The sequence below is a fragment of the Symphalangus syndactylus genome, chromosome 16, assembly GCF_028878055.3.
Source record: "Symphalangus syndactylus isolate Jambi chromosome 16, NHGRI_mSymSyn1-v2.1_pri, whole genome shotgun sequence".
NCBI classification, from domain to species: domain Eukaryota; kingdom Metazoa; phylum Chordata; class Mammalia; order Primates; family Hylobatidae; genus Symphalangus; species Symphalangus syndactylus.
Window position 1 is genome coordinate 72,065,621 of NC_072438.2, and position 22,024 is coordinate 72,087,644.

The 22,024-nt window shown below is 45.4% G+C and overlaps 2 protein-coding genes and 1 non-coding gene across 8 annotated transcripts in view; 2 read left to right on the forward strand and 1 right to left on the reverse strand.

Moving 5' to 3' along the window:
* The window catches only part of MTMR12 (myotubularin related protein 12), an 87,827-nt gene extending 72,762 nt beyond the window's left edge, over window positions 1-15,065 (forward strand). Inside the window, exons 12-17 of one of the 6 annotated variants that reach the window (XM_055245686.2) lie at window positions 26-96; window positions 3,020-3,192; window positions 7,056-7,223; window positions 8,247-8,408; window positions 9,133-9,192; window positions 11,827-15,065. In XM_055245686.2, the coding sequence (XP_055101661.1) occupies window positions 26-96; window positions 3,020-3,192; window positions 7,056-7,223; window positions 8,247-8,408; window positions 9,133-9,192; window positions 11,827-12,396 (1,204 nt within the window). In that variant the 3' untranslated portion in view covers window positions 12,397-15,065. The remainder of the gene's footprint in view (window positions 1-25; window positions 97-3,019; window positions 3,193-7,055; window positions 7,224-8,246; window positions 8,409-9,132; window positions 9,193-11,826) is intronic. The other 5 variants (XM_055245687.2, XM_055245688.1, XM_055245689.1 and 2 more) reach the window with 5 other exon arrangements.
* LOC129465118 (U6 spliceosomal RNA) lies at window positions 7,305-7,415 on the forward strand. Its single transcript, XR_008651889.1, has one exon. It is a non-coding gene; the product is annotated as a U6 spliceosomal RNA (small nuclear RNA).
* A 5,339-nt stretch (window positions 15,066-20,404) lies between the features above and the next one.
* LOC129464451 (large ribosomal subunit protein eL27-like) lies at window positions 20,405-20,815 on the reverse strand. Its single transcript, XM_055245696.2, has one exon. The coding sequence runs from the start codon at window positions 20,798-20,800 to the stop codon at window positions 20,405-20,407; it is 396 nt and encodes a 131-aa protein (XP_055101671.1). The 5' UTR covers window positions 20,801-20,815.
* Window positions 20,816-22,024: the final 1,209 nt, after the last annotated feature.

Consider the following 22,024-nt stretch of genomic DNA (forward strand, 5'->3'; position numbering starts at 1 on the left):
TTTTTCTTGTCTCTTTCCTGTTTAGACGTTGCCTGAAAAAAGCAATAGAGATTACAGAATGTATGGAAGCACAAAACATGAATGTTCTTCTTTTAGGTAATATATAGGAAGCACAAAGGATGATTTCCATTTTCCTTCACTTGAGATTCAATTTTTGTATATGTAGCTTTATGTATTTGGAAACAAAAGGAGTGAGTTAGTGTAGAAATCCTTCCTATTCCTTTCTCCCTAACCTTGGAATCCTTTGCCTTGGATTTCAGTGTTAGAGTTTAAAACAAAATTCTTTCACTTTGCACTTGGCAGACCTATTCACAATCCATGAAGGAATTGTTGGTATCTTTACCAAAGCTCACATTTCTTAATGTTTTGGATTTTGTTTTATATTAACTGAGCTTGGTTAAAGTTAAAATCTTTTTAGAATCCTTCTTATATAAAGAGATCCATGGATGACTTGGTTGTTATTTTTATATCTTTGTGGTTGACAACTTTATTCAGTTACCATAGAAACTTGGTGGCCTGTGAGTTCCTTTTCCTCAGTGGGCTTAACTTGCTGTACATGATGCAAACATTCAGAATGTGCGAAAGCAAGTGTGAACCACCATGCAAGGAAGATTGGTGCTGTAACTAGTTACATATGAGCTAAAACATTACCTGCTGTTTAGAAATATTATGTTTTGTATAGCCCCACACTATAAATTAAGTAGATTGTCTCATGCTTTATACCCCTAAGCTTTTATCATTCTCTGAAACTCTCTGTAACTGTTGGCCCTAGGTTCTAAGGGCAGCCGGGAAAATGTATCTTTCTGTGGCTTCTGTCCATCATGATATTGGCTGACCGACTTAGATTTGAATACATTTATTGAGCCCCTGCCATGTGCAGGGCTCTGTTCCGCCTTCTAGAAGTTTGCAACCTAATGAGAGAGTTGCCTTAAGTGTGCTATTGAAAAAGACCTAACCAGCCGTGACAGAACAGAGCATTATTTGAGTACTGAGCAACTAATGAAAAGGAGGAGGGATAAAGATTGCAGGTCTAAGAAACGGAAGGACTCAGGGCCAGAACACATTAATCACAGAGTTGCATAAAGTGAAATTTGAATCTTTGACTGATGGAACTGAGACATCCTTCACTCCTGGATGGACTGCTGAATTGTCTCACCTCTGAAATCTCTTTTAGTCCCTCATTCCATTACCCACAGGAGTATCATTAACACCCTTCAGATCCAAGAAGAAAGAGTTCCTTAAAAATGAAACTTGTGGCTGGACACGGTGGCTCACGCCTGTAATCCCAGAATTTTGGAAGGCCAAGGCAGGCAGATCACTTGGGGCCAGGAGTTGGAGACCAGCCTGGCCAACATGACGAAACCCTGTCTCTACTAATAATACAAAAATTAGTCGGGCGTGGTGCTGTGTGCCTGTAGTCCTGGCTACTCGGGAGGCTGAGGCACAAGAATTGCTTTAATCTGGGGGTCAGAGGTTGCAGTGAGCCGAGATTGTGCCACTGCACTCCAGCCTGAGTGACAGAGTGAGACTCTGTCTCCAAAAAAAAACTTGTTTTGAAAACTGATAGCACTAGAAGACAAAAATAAAAATCTGTGTCTCTGTAACCCATGTCATCCCATAGTTGAGGCTTGTTTCCTGGAGGGAGAAGTGTAAGCTTGGACCCATAGTGCTCTGTGATTATAGGGGTCAAGATGAAAGAGTTATCACAATATGAGCACCTCCCTAGTTACAATTCATTCTTTTTTTTTTTTTTTTTTTTTTTTGAGACGGAGTCTCCCTTTGTCGTTCAGGCTGGAGTGCAGTGGCGCGATCTCAGCTCACTGCAACCTCTGCCTTCCTGGTTCAAGTGATTCTTCTGCCTCAGCCTCCTGAGTAGCTGGGATTACAGGCATGCACCACCACACCCGGCTAATTTTTGTATTTTTAGTAGAGATGGGGTTTCACCATGTTGGTCAGACTGGTCTCGAACTCCTGACATCGTGATCCACCCGCCTCGGCCTCCCAAAGTGCTGGGATTACAGGCATGAGCCACCACGCCTGGCCTACAATTCATTCTTAAGTTTCTCTAACGCCAATGATACTAGCACCATCCTCCTCATGGACATTTTTAAAAAATGACTCAAATTGCACCTATTTTTGTGAAAAAGAAACTTATGGGGATGTAGACCCTGACTTTTAGGATCTTAAAATTCTAAGACAAATGCACGGATAAAGATGTGTGGTTCTTTTGCTCTAAGTCTTGAATGTTAAACATGTATGTGAGTGGACTTTTCATCAGATGAGTTTTGGAAAGTGCATGGCAGGTGGGCATGTGGAAGTAGACCAAGGAGAGTTTGTCTCCTAGGCTAGGCAGGAGAAGCAGGCACCTCTGTGCCCCTCAAACAGAAAAGGACAGAGCCTTAGAGCTGAAAATAGAAATAATTTTGCTACAGTCAAGAAATATTAAACTTTCTCCAAAGTAGAGTTAGTGGAGGACTTAGGAGTAGAGGAAGGGATGTCTGAGGTGAGTTTGAGAAGCAGCTGAGCCGTGAAATAGTGAGTTCAGTGACGGAGGCTTCCATACCCCCAGGAGGAGTTCAGTGACGGAGGCTTCCACACCCCAGGAGTTCAGTGACGGAGGCTTCCACACCCTAGGAGGGAAGAGCTTTAGTCTTGGCCTGCGGAGCCTGGCAGGTCATCATTATGTGGGTGATTCTGCTGTCTCTGTGTGGCACACCTAGACCCCCACATGCTGAAAGTAGCTTTGTAATGCTGCATTTATTTATTCAGTATGCAAATCCATATTTAGTACCAGTGTATGCCAGAACCTGTACTAGACATGCTAGAGCATTTCATCTCTCAGTCTGAAAACATAACCCGTTGTTATTGGCTCTTGCCTTTAGGGAATAAGAACATGACCACTAATAGTAAACCTTGGTGTTGGGAATCCTACTTTTAACTGTGCAAGTGAGAGCATTCTGAAACTTTTTAACATTTTATGCCCTCCTTCCTCTTTGCACTGCTGCTGGGCCTCTCCTAGAGGAGAATGCATCCGACCTCTGCTGTCTCATTTCCTCTCTGGTGCAACTGATGATGGACCCCCACTGCAGAACCAGAACTGGTTTCCAGAGCCTCATCCAAAAGGAGTGGGTCATGGGTGGCCACTGTTTCTTGGATCGCTGCAACCATCTCCGCCAGAACGACAAAGAGGAGGTGAGTTCTCTCACTGCAGACAGTTTCTGTCATGGGGAGAACTACTGAATCTCTTATTTAATACCTGTCATCAGATGTAGGATTGCTGCTTGCAAAGTGTAAGCCGAACAGGTTTGTTAAGAAAACTAGGATCATTTCATTGTGTGATGACTTTGGATACTTTAAATAATAGTGAAACCTTTCCCAGAGGAAAGAGATATTAACAAGTATGTTCAGAGTTTTCTAAATTGTGTACACCAAGGGTGTATACATATTTCATAGTGGGAATAATATTTATTAATAAGACTTAAATATAAAGTAACTCAGGGAGACTCCTACCTTTTCTACAAAATTAGTCTTTGCAATAAATAGATATGCAGGGTGCAGGTTTTCTACAGAAAATATAGGTTGAACATCCCTTATCTGAAAGTCATGGGACCAGAAGTGTTTCAGATTTCAAATTGTTTTGGATTTTGGAATATTTGCACTCCATTACTGGTTGAGCATCCTTAATCCAAAAATTGGAGGCCTGGCATGGTGGTTTGCACCTGTAATCCCAGCACTTTGGGAGAACAGGAGTTTGAAACCAGCCTGGGCAACATAGACAGACCTCGTCTCTACCAAAAATAAAAATAAAATAAACTAAACTGGGCATGGTGATGCCTGACTACAGTCCCAGCTACTAGGGAAGGTGAGGTGAGAGGATTGCTTGAGCCCGCGAGGTCAAAGCTGCAGTGAGCCATGATTGTGCCACTGCACTCCAGCCTGAGTGACAGTGAGACCCCATCTCAAAATAAAGTTTTAGATTTTGGAACTGAATGATTTCAGATTTTCAGAGTCAATTTTTTTTTTTTTTCTTTTGAGACGGAGTCTTGCTGCTCTGTTGCACAGGCTAGAGTGCAGTGGTGCAGTCTCAGCTCACTGCAGCCTCTGCCTTCTGGGTTTAAGCTTATCTCCTGCCTCGGCCTCCCTAGTAATTGGCATTACAGGTGTGCCACCATGCCCGGCTAATTTTTTGTATTTTTAGCAGAGATGGGGTTTCGCCATGTTGGCCAGGCTGGTCTTGAACTCCTGACCTCAAGTGACCCACCTGCCTCAGCCTCCCAAAGTGCTGGGATTACAGGCATGAGCCACTGCACCTGGCCATTCAGAGTCAATTTTCCTTGCACATAAACCTTTTTGAAATAAAGCACAGGGGCCAGGCACGGTGGCTCACACCTGTAATCCCAGGACTTTGGGAGGCCAAGGCAGGTGGATCACAAGGTCAGGAGATCGAGACCATCCTGGCTAACACGGTGAAACCCCGTCTCTACTAAAAATACAAAAAATTAGCCGGGCATGGTGGCACATACCTGTAGTCCCAGCTACTCGGGAGGCTGAGGCAGGAGAATCACTTAAACTCGGGAGGCAGAGGTTGCAGTGAGCCGAGATTGTGCCACTGCATTCCAGCCTGGGTGACAGAATGAGACTCCGTCTCAAAAAAAAAAAAAAAAAGAAAGAAAGCACAGGGTTATGTTAATGCCATCTGTTAGCAGGGCCTTAGTGGTAGCGTGGGTAGGACTGTCCCCACAGCCTCTTCTGCTTCTGTCTGGATTAATTGCCCCAGACCTGGACCTCCAAGTTCAGGCACAGGAGAGTTAGCATTTTAGGTCACTTGGTGAAAATGAGTCCCCCAAATTGTGGTGTACATGTCTAGATGATAGCTGTACACACTCCTTTGGCTGCCTTATTGATGATTGGTGGAAGGAAAAATGAAAACACACAAACTTCCTTTAATCAACTCACTTGCAGCACTGACGTATGCTAGCAGTGTGACTTGTGGTTTTTCATACTCCAGGTAGTCAGCATGTCTGTCTGTGGTGCAGAACAGCTTAACACAGAATGCTGTGGGCACACAGAGCCATGGCTCCTGATCGTAAGGGCTTGGCAGATTCCTTGGGTGATCCAGGTCTCTCTCACTGAGCAAGATGGTTTCTTTCAGGCCTGGCCTGTACTCATCTGTGTCCCATTGAGATGAATAGAAATCACATCTTTCAGTCCTGGAAGGCACTTTAAGGAACTAATTTGAAAGATTGACGGCATTTACATAACATGGGAGGCAGAGAGAACTGATACTTTGTGGAGACGAGTATGGTTGTTTTTTTCTTTTTTTTTCTTTTTTTTTTTTTTTTGGAGAAGGAGTTTCGCTCTTGTTGCCCAGGCTGGAGTGCAATGGCATGATCTTGGCTCACTGCAACCTCCTCTTCCCAGGTTCAAGTGATTCTCCTGCCTCAGCCTCTTAAGTAGCTGAGATTACAGGCATGCCCCTCCATTCCTGGCTAATTTTGTATTTTTAGTAGAGACGGGGTTTCACCATGTTGGTCAGGCTGGTATCAAACTCTTCACCTCAGGTGATTCACCCACGTCAGCCTCCCAAAGTGCTGGGATTACAGGCGTGAGCCACAGCGCCCGGCCTTGTTTTGTTTTTGAGACATGGTCTCTCTCTGTTGCCCAGGCTGGAATACAGTTGCACAGTCATGGCTTACTGCAGTTTCAACCCCCTGGGCTCAAGCAATCCTCCTGCCTCAGCCTCCTGAGTAGCTGGGACTGTAGGCGTACACTACCATGCCTAGCTAATTTTTGTATTTTTTGCAGAGATGGGTTTTGCCATGTTGCCCAGGTTGTTCTCAGACTCCCAGGCTCAAGTGATCCATCTGCCTCAGCCTCTCAAAGTGCTGGAAATACACACATGAGCCACCGCGCCTACCCATATGTTTTTGTATATCTTGAGAAAAGGAGGACTGGCAGGCACCATGTCTAATGGGGAAAGAGTCTAAGGTCTAAGAAGAAACCTGATCTGCTGCTGTTCACCCAGCCCTTGGAGAAGTCACTCGTATTTTCTGAGCCTATTGCCCTGCCTATACATTGCAGTTCAAATATTTTCCACTCTATTTAATGATATTATGCATAAAATGAAGTGTGAAATAAAGTTGCTGTACAAATGTTTCTTAGCATCTCAACATGGATATATTGGAGTTTTGAAGGAAAATTGAAAAGAAACGTGAGCCCTGTGTGAGACCCTGGGAACCGGCCTCCAGGCATCTCCAATCTTCCCTTTCCTCCTCTAAGGGAGAGACTAACATAGCTTCTCTTAGCCCCCTGGCAGGATCACTGGTGAATCAGGGAGGAAAAGCGCTTTCTAAATGATAAAGCACACTAGAAACTACTCTCCCTGCTCATCAAGGGCTCGCCCCTGGGAGCTAATAAATGAGGCTTGTGGATTTGTAAAGATACATTTTGAAAACATTTTGAAACTCACTTTCACTGCTTCTCCCTTGTCTCCCATCCCCGTTGTCTTCTGGGCCCTCACTGCGGGGTGGACAGTGAGGCTTCTCCTTCCAAGTTGATCTCCAAGATCAAACTCTGTCAGTTAGTGTGTGGGCAGATGAGGAATGGAAGTTCCCTCCCACCCCCCATAATTTTTTATTGACAAAATTCAAAGTAGCACTCACAATTAAGTAACATTTTTTGGTAATACAGTACTACTAATGGAAGAATGGAATTTTTTTGGAGGAGATAATGTTTTGCTTAATTGGGGTTCTAAGTTAGTGTTTTCTATTATCAGAATCAATTGCAGATGCTCATCTGTAATACTGATCCATAATGAGGTTTTTACATATTTCATCTTTGAAATGTCTTTGACACAGATAGGCATGTAAATCGCAAGCATGTGATTTCAGTTGAGCGTATTTCTCACTTGGGATGGAATGGAGTATTCTGTGTTTCCCAGAGAATGAAGTCCTCAGAAGTGCTTGTTCCACAGCTGTTGAGGTGGCTGCCCCCTGAACTCAGGATGGCTTGCTCTGGGCTCTGCCCACCAAGTAACGTATCTTGTTTTCATGCAGGTTCCTGTGTTCCTGCTTTTCCTAGATTGTGTCTGGCAGCTGGTGCACCAGCATCCCCCAGCATTTGAATTCACAGAGACTTACCTGACTGTTTTGTCAGATAGCCTGTACATACCTATTTTTAGCACCTTCTTCTTCAATTCACCTCATCAAAAAGCTACTAACATGGTAAGAGTCCCTCTTAGGAACCTGTGTATTAAAGAGGCTTCTTCTCACAAGTAGGATGCAGTAATACTGTTGCTAAAAATGGTGCTCACTTGGCAGCACATACACTAAACTAAAGTTGGAATGATACAGAGAAGATTAGCATGGCCCCTGCAAGAGGATGACATGCAAACTCATGAGACGTTCCGTATTTTAAAAAAGATATTGAACACTAACTATATACCAAGCATTGGTCTAAGAGCTTCTTAGGTATTAATATTTACTCCTTACAGCACCCTATGGCGTATGCATTTTTATTATCCTGGAGGAAGCCGAGGCAAAAAAAGGATAAGTAACTCACCCATGGTCACATGGTAAATATTGGAACTGGAAGCAAGTGTTGAAGCTGAGGAATTAAGCAAAATTTAAAGCTGTCCGTTTGAAAGATAGTCAGACCAGATGTCCTCCCATTTTGCCTGATGCCTGGAACTCCTCTGTGAAGAGAATGGGAACCAGCAGAGCAGGGAAGCTAGCCTTCTCCTTCCATCTTAACCCTTTTGGCCCTTCCTGGACTGTGCCCTCAATTAGATAATCTCAGTGCTTCTGAGCAGCCTCCTGAGGGCTGCAGGCTTTGCTTGAGCTGGGAGGATTACCAAATCCCCCAGTGAAGTAGGAGCAACAGCCCTGCTTTCAGAGCTCAGCCTTGTGACTCACCAGCTTCGTGACCTTGGGCAGTTCAGTTTTCTGAGCCTTGGTTTCCTCAAATGTAAAATTGGAAAAACAACAGTTACCTCGCGAGGCTGTGGAAGCACCCAGCACAGCGGCTGGCGTATAGACTGCTGGAAAGGAGGTGTCCTTGTTCTTGCCCTCCTCCCCCACCAAAAGCTTGTAGTGAATAACCACAGGTAGCCTCAGCCTTAAGTGCCCATGATTATTCATTCTTAGGGCACGGCAGGACCATGCTTCCTGGTGCCTGTGTCCAGAAGTATGTGTTTGCCTTCCTCAGCCCTCCCTGGAAGACAGCATGACCTGTGCTTGTTTTGGCAGGGTAGAGAAGGCCAGGATACACAAAGCAAGCCTCTGAATCTGCTCACCGTGTGGGATTGGTCGGTGCAGTTTGAACCCAAAGCCCAGATGTTGCTCAAAAACCCTCTTTATGTGGAAAAGCCAAAACTGGACAAAGGCCAACGGAAAGGAATGCGCTTCAAAGTAAGATGTCCACATGTCTAAACCCCCTTCAGCTGCCCAGACCCCGTGCATGTAATGATAAAAGGTACTTATGGATTCTGTCTGCCAGCATTTTCTACCCCTCGAAGCAGTCTGCAGAGTTGAGACTTGTGATGGTCAAATTGTCAAGGGCCATTAGAATCCTTTGCTTTCAGCAAATCACCTTTGCCCTGGTGCAACAGGCCCATTTGCCAAATGTCACTGTGGATGCTGCCGCCCTGGTCATACTCCATGGAATCGTGTCTTGTCCTGCCTGTGTGTGTGTGTTAGTGGAGTAAAAGGAACATTGATTGTGTGGGTTTTACTTGGCCGATACCAGTTCATTTATTATAATAAATAGTAAGACTTTTCTTAATGAGCTTAATGTGCCTGTAAACCACAGGTTGCAGAACTGTCAAGGGCTGCAAAGTCTCTGTCACAACTACACCTCTACCATTGTAGTACAAAAGAAGCCTTAGTCTGCTCTGCCCATGGAGCAGCCATTCTTTATTCCTTTACTTAAAAAAAAAAAAAAAGGAGCCTTAGTAGGTGAACAAGTAGGCATAGCTGTGTTCCAGTGTTGATGAGAACAGGCAGCAGGCCAGATTTGGCCTGAGGGGTGGCCAGTTTGCTGACCTATGCTGTGAACCACAAATGTCAGAAACTCATTTTAGTTGACAATCCCTAAGTTCCCTAACTGATGAATTATTTAACTGACATTTCCTAGCTCTGTCTCCAGGCCCAGAATTTCTCCCCCACAGAGTCCACAAAGGAGAGAGCAGTGATGGTAAGTCTAAGTCGATGCGTGTCACTGCCTTCTTCATGCCATCCTTATCCTGCCTGATCTGGAGGGCTTCAGAAAGCCTGGCCCTTTCTGGTGTTAGAGTTGGTTCTATTCTAAAGAGGACTGGGGACCTGGGTGAGCCACGGCCAGCAGAGACGATGTTGGCTGCTGAACGACTCAGAACAGCCACTCTGCCCTTTTAGGGGCCGCAGGCCCAGGGTGGAGTTTCCCCTTTCTGGCTGAGCCTCTCCTGCCAGTTTGACCAGAATTGCCCTGAGCCCCAGAACAGCTTGGCCAGAAATTGGTTTTTCTTCAGTGTGTTGCGCCCCCTGGTGGCTGCATGCACATTCTCATGAGCGCTGGATTGGCACCACAGAAACTGCCCTGTGCCGGAGTGGCAGGGGACCTCAGAGACAGCGAGGACAACGTTCCTTGTTTTACAGGGGGGAACCTGAGGCTCCCCCTTCCAATAATGGATTTCATTTCTCTCCTCAGACCTAGCTTTTCTAATCATCTCTTTTCCTTGGGAGACAGGGACAGACAGCCTAAGCTCCAGGAGTTGGCAGGTGGGAAAGGACTGAGCTGAAGGGGTGGAGAATTTCAGGTTGCACTAGCTAAATCACAGTTAGGACAGGGGCGACAAGAAACCTTGAAGCCTTTGGGTAAGAAGACCAGATATCAGGTGGGGCAACGTGTTGAGCGGCCTTGGTGGCCTGGGGGAAGTTCTGCAGAGACTCTGAGGAAGCAGGGGCTGAGCAGCATGTGGTGCTGCCGTGCGAATGCCACACGGGGGCGGGGGGACCCATTCCAGTGTTCAGCCTCGGTGTCAGCCGCAGGCTTGGGCTAGGCTTTGGCCTGCAGAGCTGCTGGCATGTCAGCTGGTCTTGAGTGCTCCCTTCGCTTAGGAGATAGAAGGGGGCTTCCAGGACCAAGGAGAGCTCAGTAGAGAGCCCAGGCTCTGGAGCCAGACTATTTGAACCACCTTTGGCACTGAGCAGGAGTGCCTTTGGCAGATTGCTTACTTCTGTGCCTTAGTTTCCTTGCTTGTAAAGTGGGGCAATAATAGCGACTTTGAGAATGAGGTGCTCAGTGAATGTGAGTACTGAGCACAGAACCGAGCAGGCAGGAAGCACTGGGTGGTGGTTCAGTGTAGCCCCTGCCCTGCCTGGCACATCTTCACGACGGAGAAAAAGAGAGGCCACTGAATCCTGGCCTTCATCTTTCCTGACCCTGGACGGAAAGTCAAATCCTGGTCACCTCCGAGTTGTGGTCTTGTGGATGGTTTTGCTTTCTTTTTAATATTTTTATTGTTATTCCGTATTTCATAATAAGGAAATAATTTTCTTTACAATAAAGAATATCTTTTTACAAGGAAGAACCACTGATGGAAATATGTTAGAGAGTTTTAGAGTGAGCCTGAAAATTAAGTTGTTATCTCTTCTTACTTCAAATGAACAGTAGCAAAAGAGCTGGACAAACAGCTTTTCCCCACATGTTTTTACTTCTGCTTTGGGCACTGGGGAACCCTCATGACCTTCTGACCACATCCATCTTTTACAACCCTTTTTTTTTTTTTTTTTTTTGTGTGTGTGTGTGTGTGTGAGCCGGAGTTTCGCTGTCATTGCCCAGGCTGGAGTGCAATGGCGTGATCTCGGCTCACTGCAGCCTCTGCCTCCTGGGTTCAAGCAATTCTCCTCCCTCAGCCTCAGGTGCCCATCACCACACCCTGCTAATTTTTTGTATTTTGGGTAGAGATGGGGTTTTGCCATTTTGGCCAGGTTGAGGTTGGTCTTGAACTCCTGGCCTCAGGTGATCTGCCCGCCTCGGTCTCCCAAAGTGCTAGGATTACAGGCATGAGCTACTGCGCCCAGCCTCACAACACTTTCACGGTGCACCCCCAAATATAATACTCTGCTCTGGCCACAGAGAGAATGACCAAGGAGGGAAATATGAAAATATGAAAATGCTCTCCCATTTTCTACTCCATGCAGGTTGCCAGACAGGTCTGGTCAGCTTAGCTGGCTCATCACGTTTCTTTGCTCTCACTTGCCTGTTTTCTTTATCTAAAAGAATCTTTATGACTTAGGCTTAAACTCCCACTGGATGCCTGATAAGCTGCTATTTCACCCATGCGATAGTATCTTCTGGTAGTTAGCAGTGCCTCCTTGCAGTTGTTCAGAAGATTGTAGTGGTTAACAGCCTTAAAGTTCTCAAAGAAGAAACATCTTTTTCTCTTTAGAACATGAATAGGCCTGACCCACAAGTTCCCCTAAATCATTAAACTATCTTAAGTTAAACAGCTTTTTCAGAAGTACTTTGTGTCCTGTGGTGCCCCTGTGACAGAGGAGGAAGGCACCAAAAGCACCTTTCTCTGTGTCCCAGCATGCCTTTCTGCACAGCTGCCACGTGCACCTGCTTTCCCATTTGTTTCTGGCACAGTGTGCACCATGGGAATACACAGGAATTCCCCACCTCTGGATGTCGCAGTGTGTTAATGAGTGTGCATTCACATGGCAACGCTGATGTCTCTTGGAACTTGTTAAAGCAGGGTTATGCTCTTTTTTTTTTTTATGGTAACAGCTATTAACTGTGCCTGTTATGTTAACCAGCAATTTTTATTTGTGTTTTCTCTCAAAGCATCAACGACAACTTTCTTTGCCACTTACGCAATCTAAGTCATCTCCCAAAAGAGGATTTTTCAGGGAAGAAACTGATCATTTAATTAAAAACCTTCTGGGCAAGAGAATTAGCAAACTTATTAATTCTTCTGATGAGCTCCAAGACAACTTTCGAGAGTTCTATGACAGCTGGCATAGCAAGTCCACGGACTACCATGGTTTGTTGTTACCGCATATCGAGGGGCCCGAAATCAAAGTCTGGGCCCAGCGCTACCTGCGCTGGATTCCAGAAGCCCAAATCCTAGGTGGTGGCCAAGTGGCCACTATGAGCAAACTCTTGGAAATGATGGAGGAAGTCCAGAGTTTACAAGAGAAGATCGACGAGAGACACCACAGCCAGCAGGCCCCCCAGGCCGAGGCCCCCTGCCTGCTGAGGAACTCTGCCCGCCTCTCATCTTTGTTTCCTTTCGCTCTGCTCCAGCGACATTCCTCTAAGCCCATCTTACCCACCAGTGGCTGGAAAGCTTTGGGAGATGAAGACGATTTGGCCAAACGAGAAGATGAGTTCGTGGACCTAGGGGATGTGTGACCTGTTTGTTGAGTGATTGTGAAAGAGGAATGTGGGAGATGGGGACAGCTGATCCCTGGATTCGTGTCACGCTACAGCTAATGCTGGCCGGGTCCTTAGCCTAGCACTCCGTTGGAATAAACCTGGGCCTTCGGGAAAAGAGGTGGCTCTCATTATTTTTCATGATTCTAGAAGACTATGCAATTAAAACCACATCTGTAGTATTATTAATTGGAAGGAATTATTACTTGACCCGTAATGGGGTTGTGGCCGTTTTCTGATGCCTAAGTATTATACAGAGCCCACAGTGGCCAGTTTACTACCAGAAAGGGCTTCAGTAAGATATTCTCGGACTTGATACTTTCTTCAGATCCTCTTTGTGCCAAGATAATTTATCCAGTCATTGGGAATAGTAAGTTTCTGTGTAACCCTCTGAATTATAGAAGCAAGTTCAGCTTTATGTATTTGTACGGCGAGTTGAAGATTCAGATAGAGGTATTAAGATGTGTGGCATTTACTTAAACCATCACATTTTTTTCTTTCTACGCCCCCTTGCCTGTAAAACACCTGGGAAGTTCCACTGGTGTCATCCATCCTGATGCTTCAGACCACCCTCCCTTCTTCACAGACCGTGTCACTTTGCCTGTGGGTGGGGGCTAGCCAGCCACCATCCTCTTTTCTGTGCTGCCAGCCCCAGGTCTTCCTCCACCTGCTCTACACCACTCGCCGCTGTCCCTCTGCACTCCCTGCCTTGGTGTGTGTAGTCCCAGTGTCTCACTGCCAAACCTCTTGGTTACGCTGCGGGGATCTGTTTGTTTGCCTGAGATCCTTCCTGAGGAGCTTCCGTTCCTCTGCAGTCTCTCCTTGTTTGGAACAAATCGCTTCGCCTTTTTCTACTTGCCTGCTGAGGCTTTGGAGCACTTGTGATTGCAGTTTTCTGCCGCAACCCCTGAGCCGAGTTCCTCACATTCTTTTACTTTATGGACTGATGGGATTGGGTCACTTTTGAATGTGGCTTTCATAGGAAAGCAGCTTAAACATAAATATCAGAAGTGATGATTATCATATGATACCTCAGTGATTTTAAAAGCCATAGAAGAAACTTGACTATGCCTGGTCACCTTGGATCTGCTGTCTAAATGATATATATATATATCATATATATATATATTTTTTTTTTTTTTTTTAATGCAGGAAAGTATACTTTGTAAGCAGTTTTTTTTGTTCTCAGTGGAACCCTGTCAAATCTCATAAAAGAGGAAAAAAACAAAACTCATTAGAATGTTTTAAATTGAATGTTTGCCTTTTACATATATTTGCTCTTCAGTATGGATCCCAATTTGAATGTTACATGTTTGGAAAAACTTTCAGTTGCTCAAGGGCAATAAGAAAATTTTAGGCCGGGTGTGGTGGCTCACGCCTGTAATCTCAGCACTTTGGGAGGCTCAGGTGGGCGAATTGCTTGAGCCCAGGAGTTCGAGACCAGCCCGGGCAACATGGCAAAACCCCCTCTACTAAAAATACAAAAATTAGCCGGGTGTGGTGGTGCATGCCTGTAGTCCCAGCTACTCGGGAGGCTGAGGTGGGAGGATCCCGTGAGCCCGGGAGGTGGAGGTTGCAGTAAGCTAAGATCGTGCCACTGCACTCCAGCCTGGGTGATGGAGCAAGACCTAGTCTCAAAAAAAGAAAATTGGAAACTATTGACTAAGAGAAGTTTCTAGGTTTGCACTGAATTGTCTTTTGTACATACGGTGAATTGTTTTGCTGTTCTCCCCACTCCATATTAATGCAGGAGCCAGGTTAGTCTGTTAAGATGAATAAAGGTTGAGGGGAGGGCAGGATTCGTGCAGCTGGGGGCCAAACACATGTTCTGTCTTGATTGCCTTAAGAGTTACTAGCGAGGTCAGTGTTAGGCTTGCAATAGGGATTTTAAAATACACTAACTAGTTCCTTAGCTACCTTCACATACATTCTATAGGCCTTCTTAAATTAGCACTAACCTCCACTTCCTTCTCTGCCCCATTGCCTCCCAAATATGCTATGGAGCTATTTTTGTTACCACATTATAACGTGAATATTTATACAGTCGCCTCTTCAGGCTTCGTAATTTTCATTCCAAAAATGCCCGGTGTGATGCTTTACACTCTACAAAGTATGGTTTAAAGGCACAAGGTCATGGCCTTTGTCATAGCAGTTGAATGTGCATTGAAATATTTTTCTATGATTTTTTTAAATTACAATAGAAAAATAAGCTGTTGTAACGTGTAAGGTCATGACAATTTTTGTATTTATATTTGAAATCAGATTTCTATAACTTGTATTTGTGTACAGAATTCTCAATGGATTTATATATTGTGAAATTTTTATCCGAGATTGGGATGTGGATTATGCTTAACAGTGAAAGCTGAAGTGAGACCATTTACTTTGTTTAAAATGCTGTACTGTGCAAGTTTGGAAATGTAAATTAATTTACTGTATATAATATCTTGAGTTTGTTTATACCTCCAAGTTTTTACACTGAAGATAAACTAGCTTTAATTCAAAACTTTTTTTTCTTTATAAGGGAATAAGCTGTTGAGCTAAACCTGTATACTTGTGCTTTTTATTTTCTGGATGCACAATGAAAGTTTATACTTGTATCTCACTGCATCATATCTGATTGCAGAAATTAAAGCACAATTTACAAGCAATACTGTACTTGGTGTGGTTGGTATAACACATGGAGTAATCCCTTTCATTCTTTCGGGGAATACTGAGCATGTACTGGGTACTTGGCAGGGCCAGTGGGGACAGCAGGGAAGAGTGCAGTTTGTGTTCTTGTGGGGCAGAGGGAGGTTTGGTGGTGGGAACCAATAACCAAACAAATATTTAAAATCTCCGGCGATTTGCAGTTACATGTATATCACAGCACTATTCACAATAGCAAAGACATGGAATCAACCCAGGTGCCCATCGATGGATTGGATCAGGAAAATGTGTACATATACACCATGGGATACTATACAGCTATAAAAAAGAATGGAATCATGTCCTTTGCGGCAACATGGATGCAGCTAGAGTCCATTATCCTAAGTGAATTAATGCAGAAGCAGAAAACCAAATACTGAATGTTCTCATAAGTGGGAGCTAAACATTGGGTATTGGACATAGAGATGAGAACAACAGACACAGGGGACTCAAAATGGGGAGGGAGTCGGGGAAGGGTTGAAAAACTACCTGTTGGGTACTGTGTTCACCATTTGAGTGATAGGTTCAATTGAAGCCCAAACTTCAGCATCACGCAATATACCCATGTAATAAACCTGCACATGTACCCTCTGAATCTAAAGTAAGAATAGTAAAAAAATCTAGCTGGCACTGTGGCTCACGCCTGTAATCCCAGCACTTTGGGAGGCCAAAGCAGGCAGATCACCTGAAGTGTCGGGAGTTCAAGACCAGCCTGGCAACGTGGTGAAACCCTGTCTCTACTAAAAAATACAAAATTAGCTGGGTGTGGTGGCATATGCCTGTGATCCCAGCTACTGGGGAGGATGAGGCAGGAGAATCGCTTGAACCTGAGAGGCGGAGGTTGCAGTGAGCCAAGATCGCACCACGGCACTCCAGCCTGGGCAACAGAGGAGGGCTCCGTCTGGAGAAAAAAAAAAAAAATCCTAAGTGATGATAAAATGCTGAAGAAAAAACAGGGTGGGGGTAGGGTGATTAAAAGAAAAGAGTTTTTAACCCTGAAATCAAGTATTATTACCTCTCTGCTTTTTGTGGGGATCTGTACAATTAGAATTTTGTTACTCTGGGATAAAAATTGCTGGAAGAGATCTGAGTACATTTAAACCATGAAAGATAGAAAAAGGCTTTGTTTTTGCTTCCAGAGAGGTTAAGTGAGCGAGCACAGGGTGAGATGGCTTATGAGAGCAGGATTTGTTTCTAATTCGTTTTGTTTAATACTTAACTAGATTGAGACATAGCACTTTGTATGTTCTGAGAAACAAGGTTCATATTTCTTTGACCTTTCCTACCTACAGAGGAGGCTTCCCACTCTGCTGCTTGTCCCCATCCCCCTTTCCTATCTGGCCAGCACACTACTATGTCCAGAAAGCTAGCTCTGAGACATCCCTGGAATTTAATAAGCTCTCATGGATGCCACATGCTTTTCAGATGTTTTGCTTCTTTGGTGTTTGTATTAAATTCCCAAGTAGTAGTTGTGACCGTAGTGTTTAGCAGCTTCTCGTCTTATTTTCCACATTTGTTTAGCTCTTGTACTTTTGGTGGACTTAGCTGTCTCTCATTCTTGATTTTGCTTGTTCCTTGATGTCCAGGTGAGGGCATGGAGGGACTTGGGGAGTAAAGAGTGGAACGTTCTCCATCCAGTGTGAAACAGGGTGGGGGGTTGGCTCCTGTTGGGAACTAGCCCCTGTGCCTTCATGTCCCCTATCATTAAGGGAGTTGGAGGCAGAGGGGGGCCTGTCTATAGCCTGTTTTCTGGCCAGGCGCGGTGGCTTACACCTGTAATCCAGCACTTTGGGAGGCCAATCACTAGGTCAGGAGATCGAGACCATCCTGGCTAACATGGTGAAACCCTGTCTCTACTAAAAATACAAAAAAATTAGCCAGGCATGGTGGTGGGCACCTGTAGTACCAGCTACTTGGGAGGCTGAGGCAAGAGAATGGCATGAACCCAGGAGGCGCAGTTTGCAGTGAGCAGAGATCACACCACTGCACTCAAGCTTGGGCGACAGAGTGAGACTCCATCTCTAAATAAATAAATAAATAAATAGCGCGAGACTCCATCTCTAAATAAATAAATAGAGCGAGACTGCATCTCTAAATAAATAAATAAATAGAGCGAGACTGCATCTCTAAATAAATAAATAGAGCGAGACTGCATCTCTAAATAAATAAATAAATAGAGCGAGACTGCATCTCTAAATAAATAAATAAATAGAGCGAGACTGCATCTCTAAATAAATAAATAAATAAATAGAGCGAGACTGCATCTCTAAATAAATAAATAAATAGAGCGAGACTGCATCTCTAAATAAATAAATAAATAAATAGAGCGAGACTGCATCTCTAAATAAATAAATAAATGAAGCAAGCAAGCAAGCCTGTTTCCTGAGCCCTTCCTGTGGTGGTGTGCTGGGCTTGTGTCCCACTGTGGCTCTAGATTATTTATAAATTCGTCCCTGGGGCAGGATAATTTGGGGCTGAGCACACAGGAAGCCCCTGCCCTGCTGCAGAGACAAGAGCTATAGAGATGCATTGCCTTATTGGGTCCGCCTTCCACACACACACAACACCCGGAAAAGTACTAGTATGAGGGTGGGAGAGGCAAGACCCTGTTTGTTCCGTGGGTTCCAGTGTAACCAGGGATGTGTCCAAGTGCCTAAACTTGAGTTTGTTGATAATCAGGCTAGCTGTGGGTAGTTAGTGCAAAATCAGTGTTTTAAATATCATATATTGAAAAGTAATTTGAGTGGTTTTATGTCTAAAAACAGACATCTCAGCCTGTTTTGTGGTTCAGACCCAGGTTCTTTTCTTTTTAAATCCCCTATTACACTGTCTGCCCTTAGCAATTAAAGGATATGAAGTGTGTCATCATATGAAAATATGCACAGTAAGCTTTTTTCAATATATAATCTGTAGGTTCACACACAGTAAGCTTTTTGGACTTGTTTTTTAAAAACTTTCATTTTGCTAGCCAGTTTCATAAAGGGCTGTCTGGCCCTGAATGTTTTTATGAAATCCTGAATGGAGGGCTTTTCAAATTGTCTTCGCAGAAGTCTGGGGCCCAATGAATGTCGTGCTTACTCATCCCCGGCACTGAAAGGGCACAAGTGCATGCCATTCCTGGGAAGGAAAAGAATGCAGACGGATGGCATTTCATCCCTGGACTGACCCTGAGGACTCTGCTTGGAATGCTACTGCAGTAGCCTCCGGGAGAGGATGGAAAAGACCTTTCCTCTCTCCCCAGCTGATGGGAGTGGGGTGGGGTGGGGGGAAACAGTAGAGATTGGTGGAGGTGGGGCAGGGGTGGACTGGGAAGGGGCACAAGGGAATGTTCTGGAGTGATGGTAGATGGTAGCCTTGTATATCTGTTTTTTTTTTTTTGAGACGGAGTCTTGCTCTGTCGCCCAGGCTGGAGTGCAGTGGCACGATCTTGGCACTGCAACCTCCGCCTCCCAGGTTCAAGCAATTCTCCCGCCTCAGCCTCCCAAGTAACTGGGATTACAGGCACACACCACCACACCTGGCTAATTTTTGGTGTGTATTTTAAGTAGAGATGGGGATTTGCCTTGTTGATCAGGCTGGTCTTGAACTTCTGACCTCAAGTGATCCACCTGCCTTGGCCTCCCAAAGAGCTGGGAATACAGGCATGGGCCATCGCGCCTGGCCAAATCTTTCTATTTTTTAATTTAAAAACTTTTTTTTTTTGTTTTTGAGACAGAGTCTCCCTCTGTCGCCCAGGCTGGAGTGCAGTGGCGCAATCTCGGCTCACGGCAAGCTCCGCCTCCTGGGTTCACACCATTCTCCTGCCTCAGCCTCCCAAGTAGCTGGGATTACAGGTGCCCACAACCACGCCCGGCTAATTTTTTTTTTTTTTTTTTTTTTTTTTTTAGAAGAGACGGGGTTTCACCGTGCTAGCCAGGATGGTCTCCATCTCCTGACCTCGTGATCCGCCCACCTCGGCCTCCCAAAGTGCTGGGATACAGGTGTGAGCCACTGCGCCCGGCCAAAAAAAAAAATTTTTTTTTTTTGAGACAGGATCTCATTCTGTTGCCAAGGCTGGTGTGCAGTGATGTGACCACAGCTCACTACAACCTTGACCTGCATTTTGTAGAAATGGAGTCTCACTATGTTGCCCAGGTGGGTCTTGAACTTCTGAGCTTGAGTGATCCTCCTGCCTTGTCCTCCAAGCGTGGTGGGTGGAGGTATGAGCCACCATGCCTGGTTCTGACTTTCTGAAGCCAGACTGCCTCCTGCTTTGCAGCTTACAAACTGTAGGATAACATCCCTCCATCTCCCTTTCCTCATCAGTAAAATGGCACCATGCCCGGAACCCACCTTACTGGGGAGTTGGAGGGTTAAGGTTAAGTGTCTATTACAATGTAAATATTCAATACATGGAGCTGCTATTGTCTATGTGTGTGGTCATTTACATACATCATGTAAACAGAGGGATGTGTGTGTGTGTCTGTGTGTGTGTGTGTGTCTGTGTGTGTTTAAACTTAATCTCCACCCCAGGAACAATTAACATTTGAAGTATCCTAAACAGGAACCCAGGTTCCAAAGGTGGCTACATAAGCACTTCAAATGTTTTCAAAATCTATCCCAGAAGGTTTGTTTGAGCAGCACATGGAATGTTAAAAATCATCTTTCAAAGGTGCAATGAGTGGGTACTTGAGGTATGTGGTTGGCTAGAAATATCAAAGAGGCCTCACTCTCACACCTACAGGATATACAAATCCATCAGGCCCAGCAGTATAAACACATCAGAGCAGAGAACAAGGCCTAAAAACCCTCCACATCACCAGATGGACTGCAGGGTTAGCTGGTCCTGCTGTCTCATTGCATCTTTTTGTTTTTGTTTTGAAAAAGGGTCTTACTCTGTCACCCAGGCTGGAGCGCAGTGGCACAGTCATGGCTCACTGCAACCTCCGCCTCCCGGGCTCAAGTGATCCTCCCACCTCAGCCTCCCTAGTAGCTGGGAGTACAGGTGCGCGTGCTACTGTGCCCGGCTAATTTTTGTATTTTTAGTAGAGACAGCGTTTTGCCATATTGCCCAGGCTGGTCTCTAACTCCTGAGCTCAAGTGATCCACCTGCCTCAGCCTTCCAAAGTGCTAGGATTACAGGTGTGAGCCACCATGCCCAGCCTGTATTTAACGTTAAGAGTAAAACTTTCATGCAAGGTATCGTGTGGAGGCCTGAGGACAGAGAGTGGGAATCCTCCACAAAGTCTAAGAACAGGAAATATGACTATTTTTTTCTTTTGAATTTTTAATGACCAAAACAAAGCATCTAAAACCGCAGCTTCTAGAAGAACCACTTGTTCTTGCCTGTCTTATATCTCTCTTCAAACTTGACCTTGGCCTCTTGTCGGGCCTTGCATTTAAGAGCAGGGTCTCTGAAGACATCCTTATTGATGACAGTTTTGTCTAAGGGGATATCCACAGAGTACCTTGTGGCCATTAGGTAATTGTAGTTATAAATTTTCACAAAAGACTTGATCTTTGACCTCTTGGCGATCTTCTTCTTGCCCATGGCAGCTGTCACTTTGAGGGGAAAGCGGTCAATTCCAGCCACTAGAGCATGGCTGAAGGGGCGATCTGAGGTGCCATCATCATTGCTCTTCACAATGATGGCTTTGCGTCCAGAGTAGCATCCAGCCAGGACAAGCACCACCTTCCCAGGTTTCATGAATTTGCCCATTTTGGCAGCAACCACTCAGGCCTACAGCAAAAAGGCGGAAATTTTGGGCTGTTAACAAAAGTCCAAGGTGCCCGCTGTCACTGTAAAACACCACTGCTGGGGAGGTGGTGGTGATGGAAGCAGGGAGCTCTAGCCCTGTCTGCCTCTAACTGCCAGAAGCTACTGACACCAGAAGGACATCACTATTGCCGAATGGCCAAGTTGACTTAGGTCAATCTATGACATCCTACCAGATTTACTGGAAATTCTATCATAATTACATTATAGTTGATTTATTGGATATTCATGGTTATATCTGGGGGCCTCCTTGCTCATTCCTTAGAGCTGTGCGGGAGCCCAGGACATATGAATTCTGCCGGTGGCCTTCTGTCCACCATGGCTGCTGCCTAGGAGCGCTTTGCCTGAGGTCTATATGTCTTAGTTTGGATTCCCCCAGAAGCAGGCTCTGGATCGAGGATTTGGGTGCAAGTGGTTTATCTGGGCAGTGTTCCCAGGTGCCACTGTGAAATGATGGGGAACGGAGACAGGGAAAACAAAGAATCACGAATACAGTAATGAACGAGTGACCATGTGGAGCATGTTTGGAATAGTCCCACAGGAGAGTAAGGAAGTTGGGGTACTGACAACAACTCCTCTCCCCACTAGTTGAGGGCGGGTTGCTCCTGGGAATCTGTTGGTGTGTGCAGGGACTGCAAGAGATGTGGGCAAGGGACTGCCTACTGCAGTCCATAGGGTCCGCTGGGAGATGGACAGCCTTCCTGCCACAGCAAGTTTGGGGACAGCATCTCTGACAAAGCCTCCAAGACAGGCACCTGGCTGGCTTGGTCTAGCCTAGCCAAGCACACTGTGTAACAATCCCCCACCCAGGGGCCAGGCCTCTGCAACATGAGGTAATGCCCAGATATTTAGCTGCTCATCCAAGGGGGTGGTACATCAGAATAAGAAAACAGCCAGGTGTGGTGGCTCACACCCATAATCCCAGCACTTTGGGAGGCTGAGGCAGGCACATCACCTGAGGACAGGAGTTCGAAACCAACCTGGCCAACATGGTGAAACCCTGTATCCACAAAAAATACAAAAATTAGCCGGGCATGGTGGTGGGTACCTATAATCCTAGCCACTCAGGAGGCTGAGACAGGAGAATCGCTTGAATCTGGGAGGCGGAGGTTGCAGTGAGCTAAGATCGCGCCACTGCACTCCAGCCTGGGCAACGAGAGTGAGATT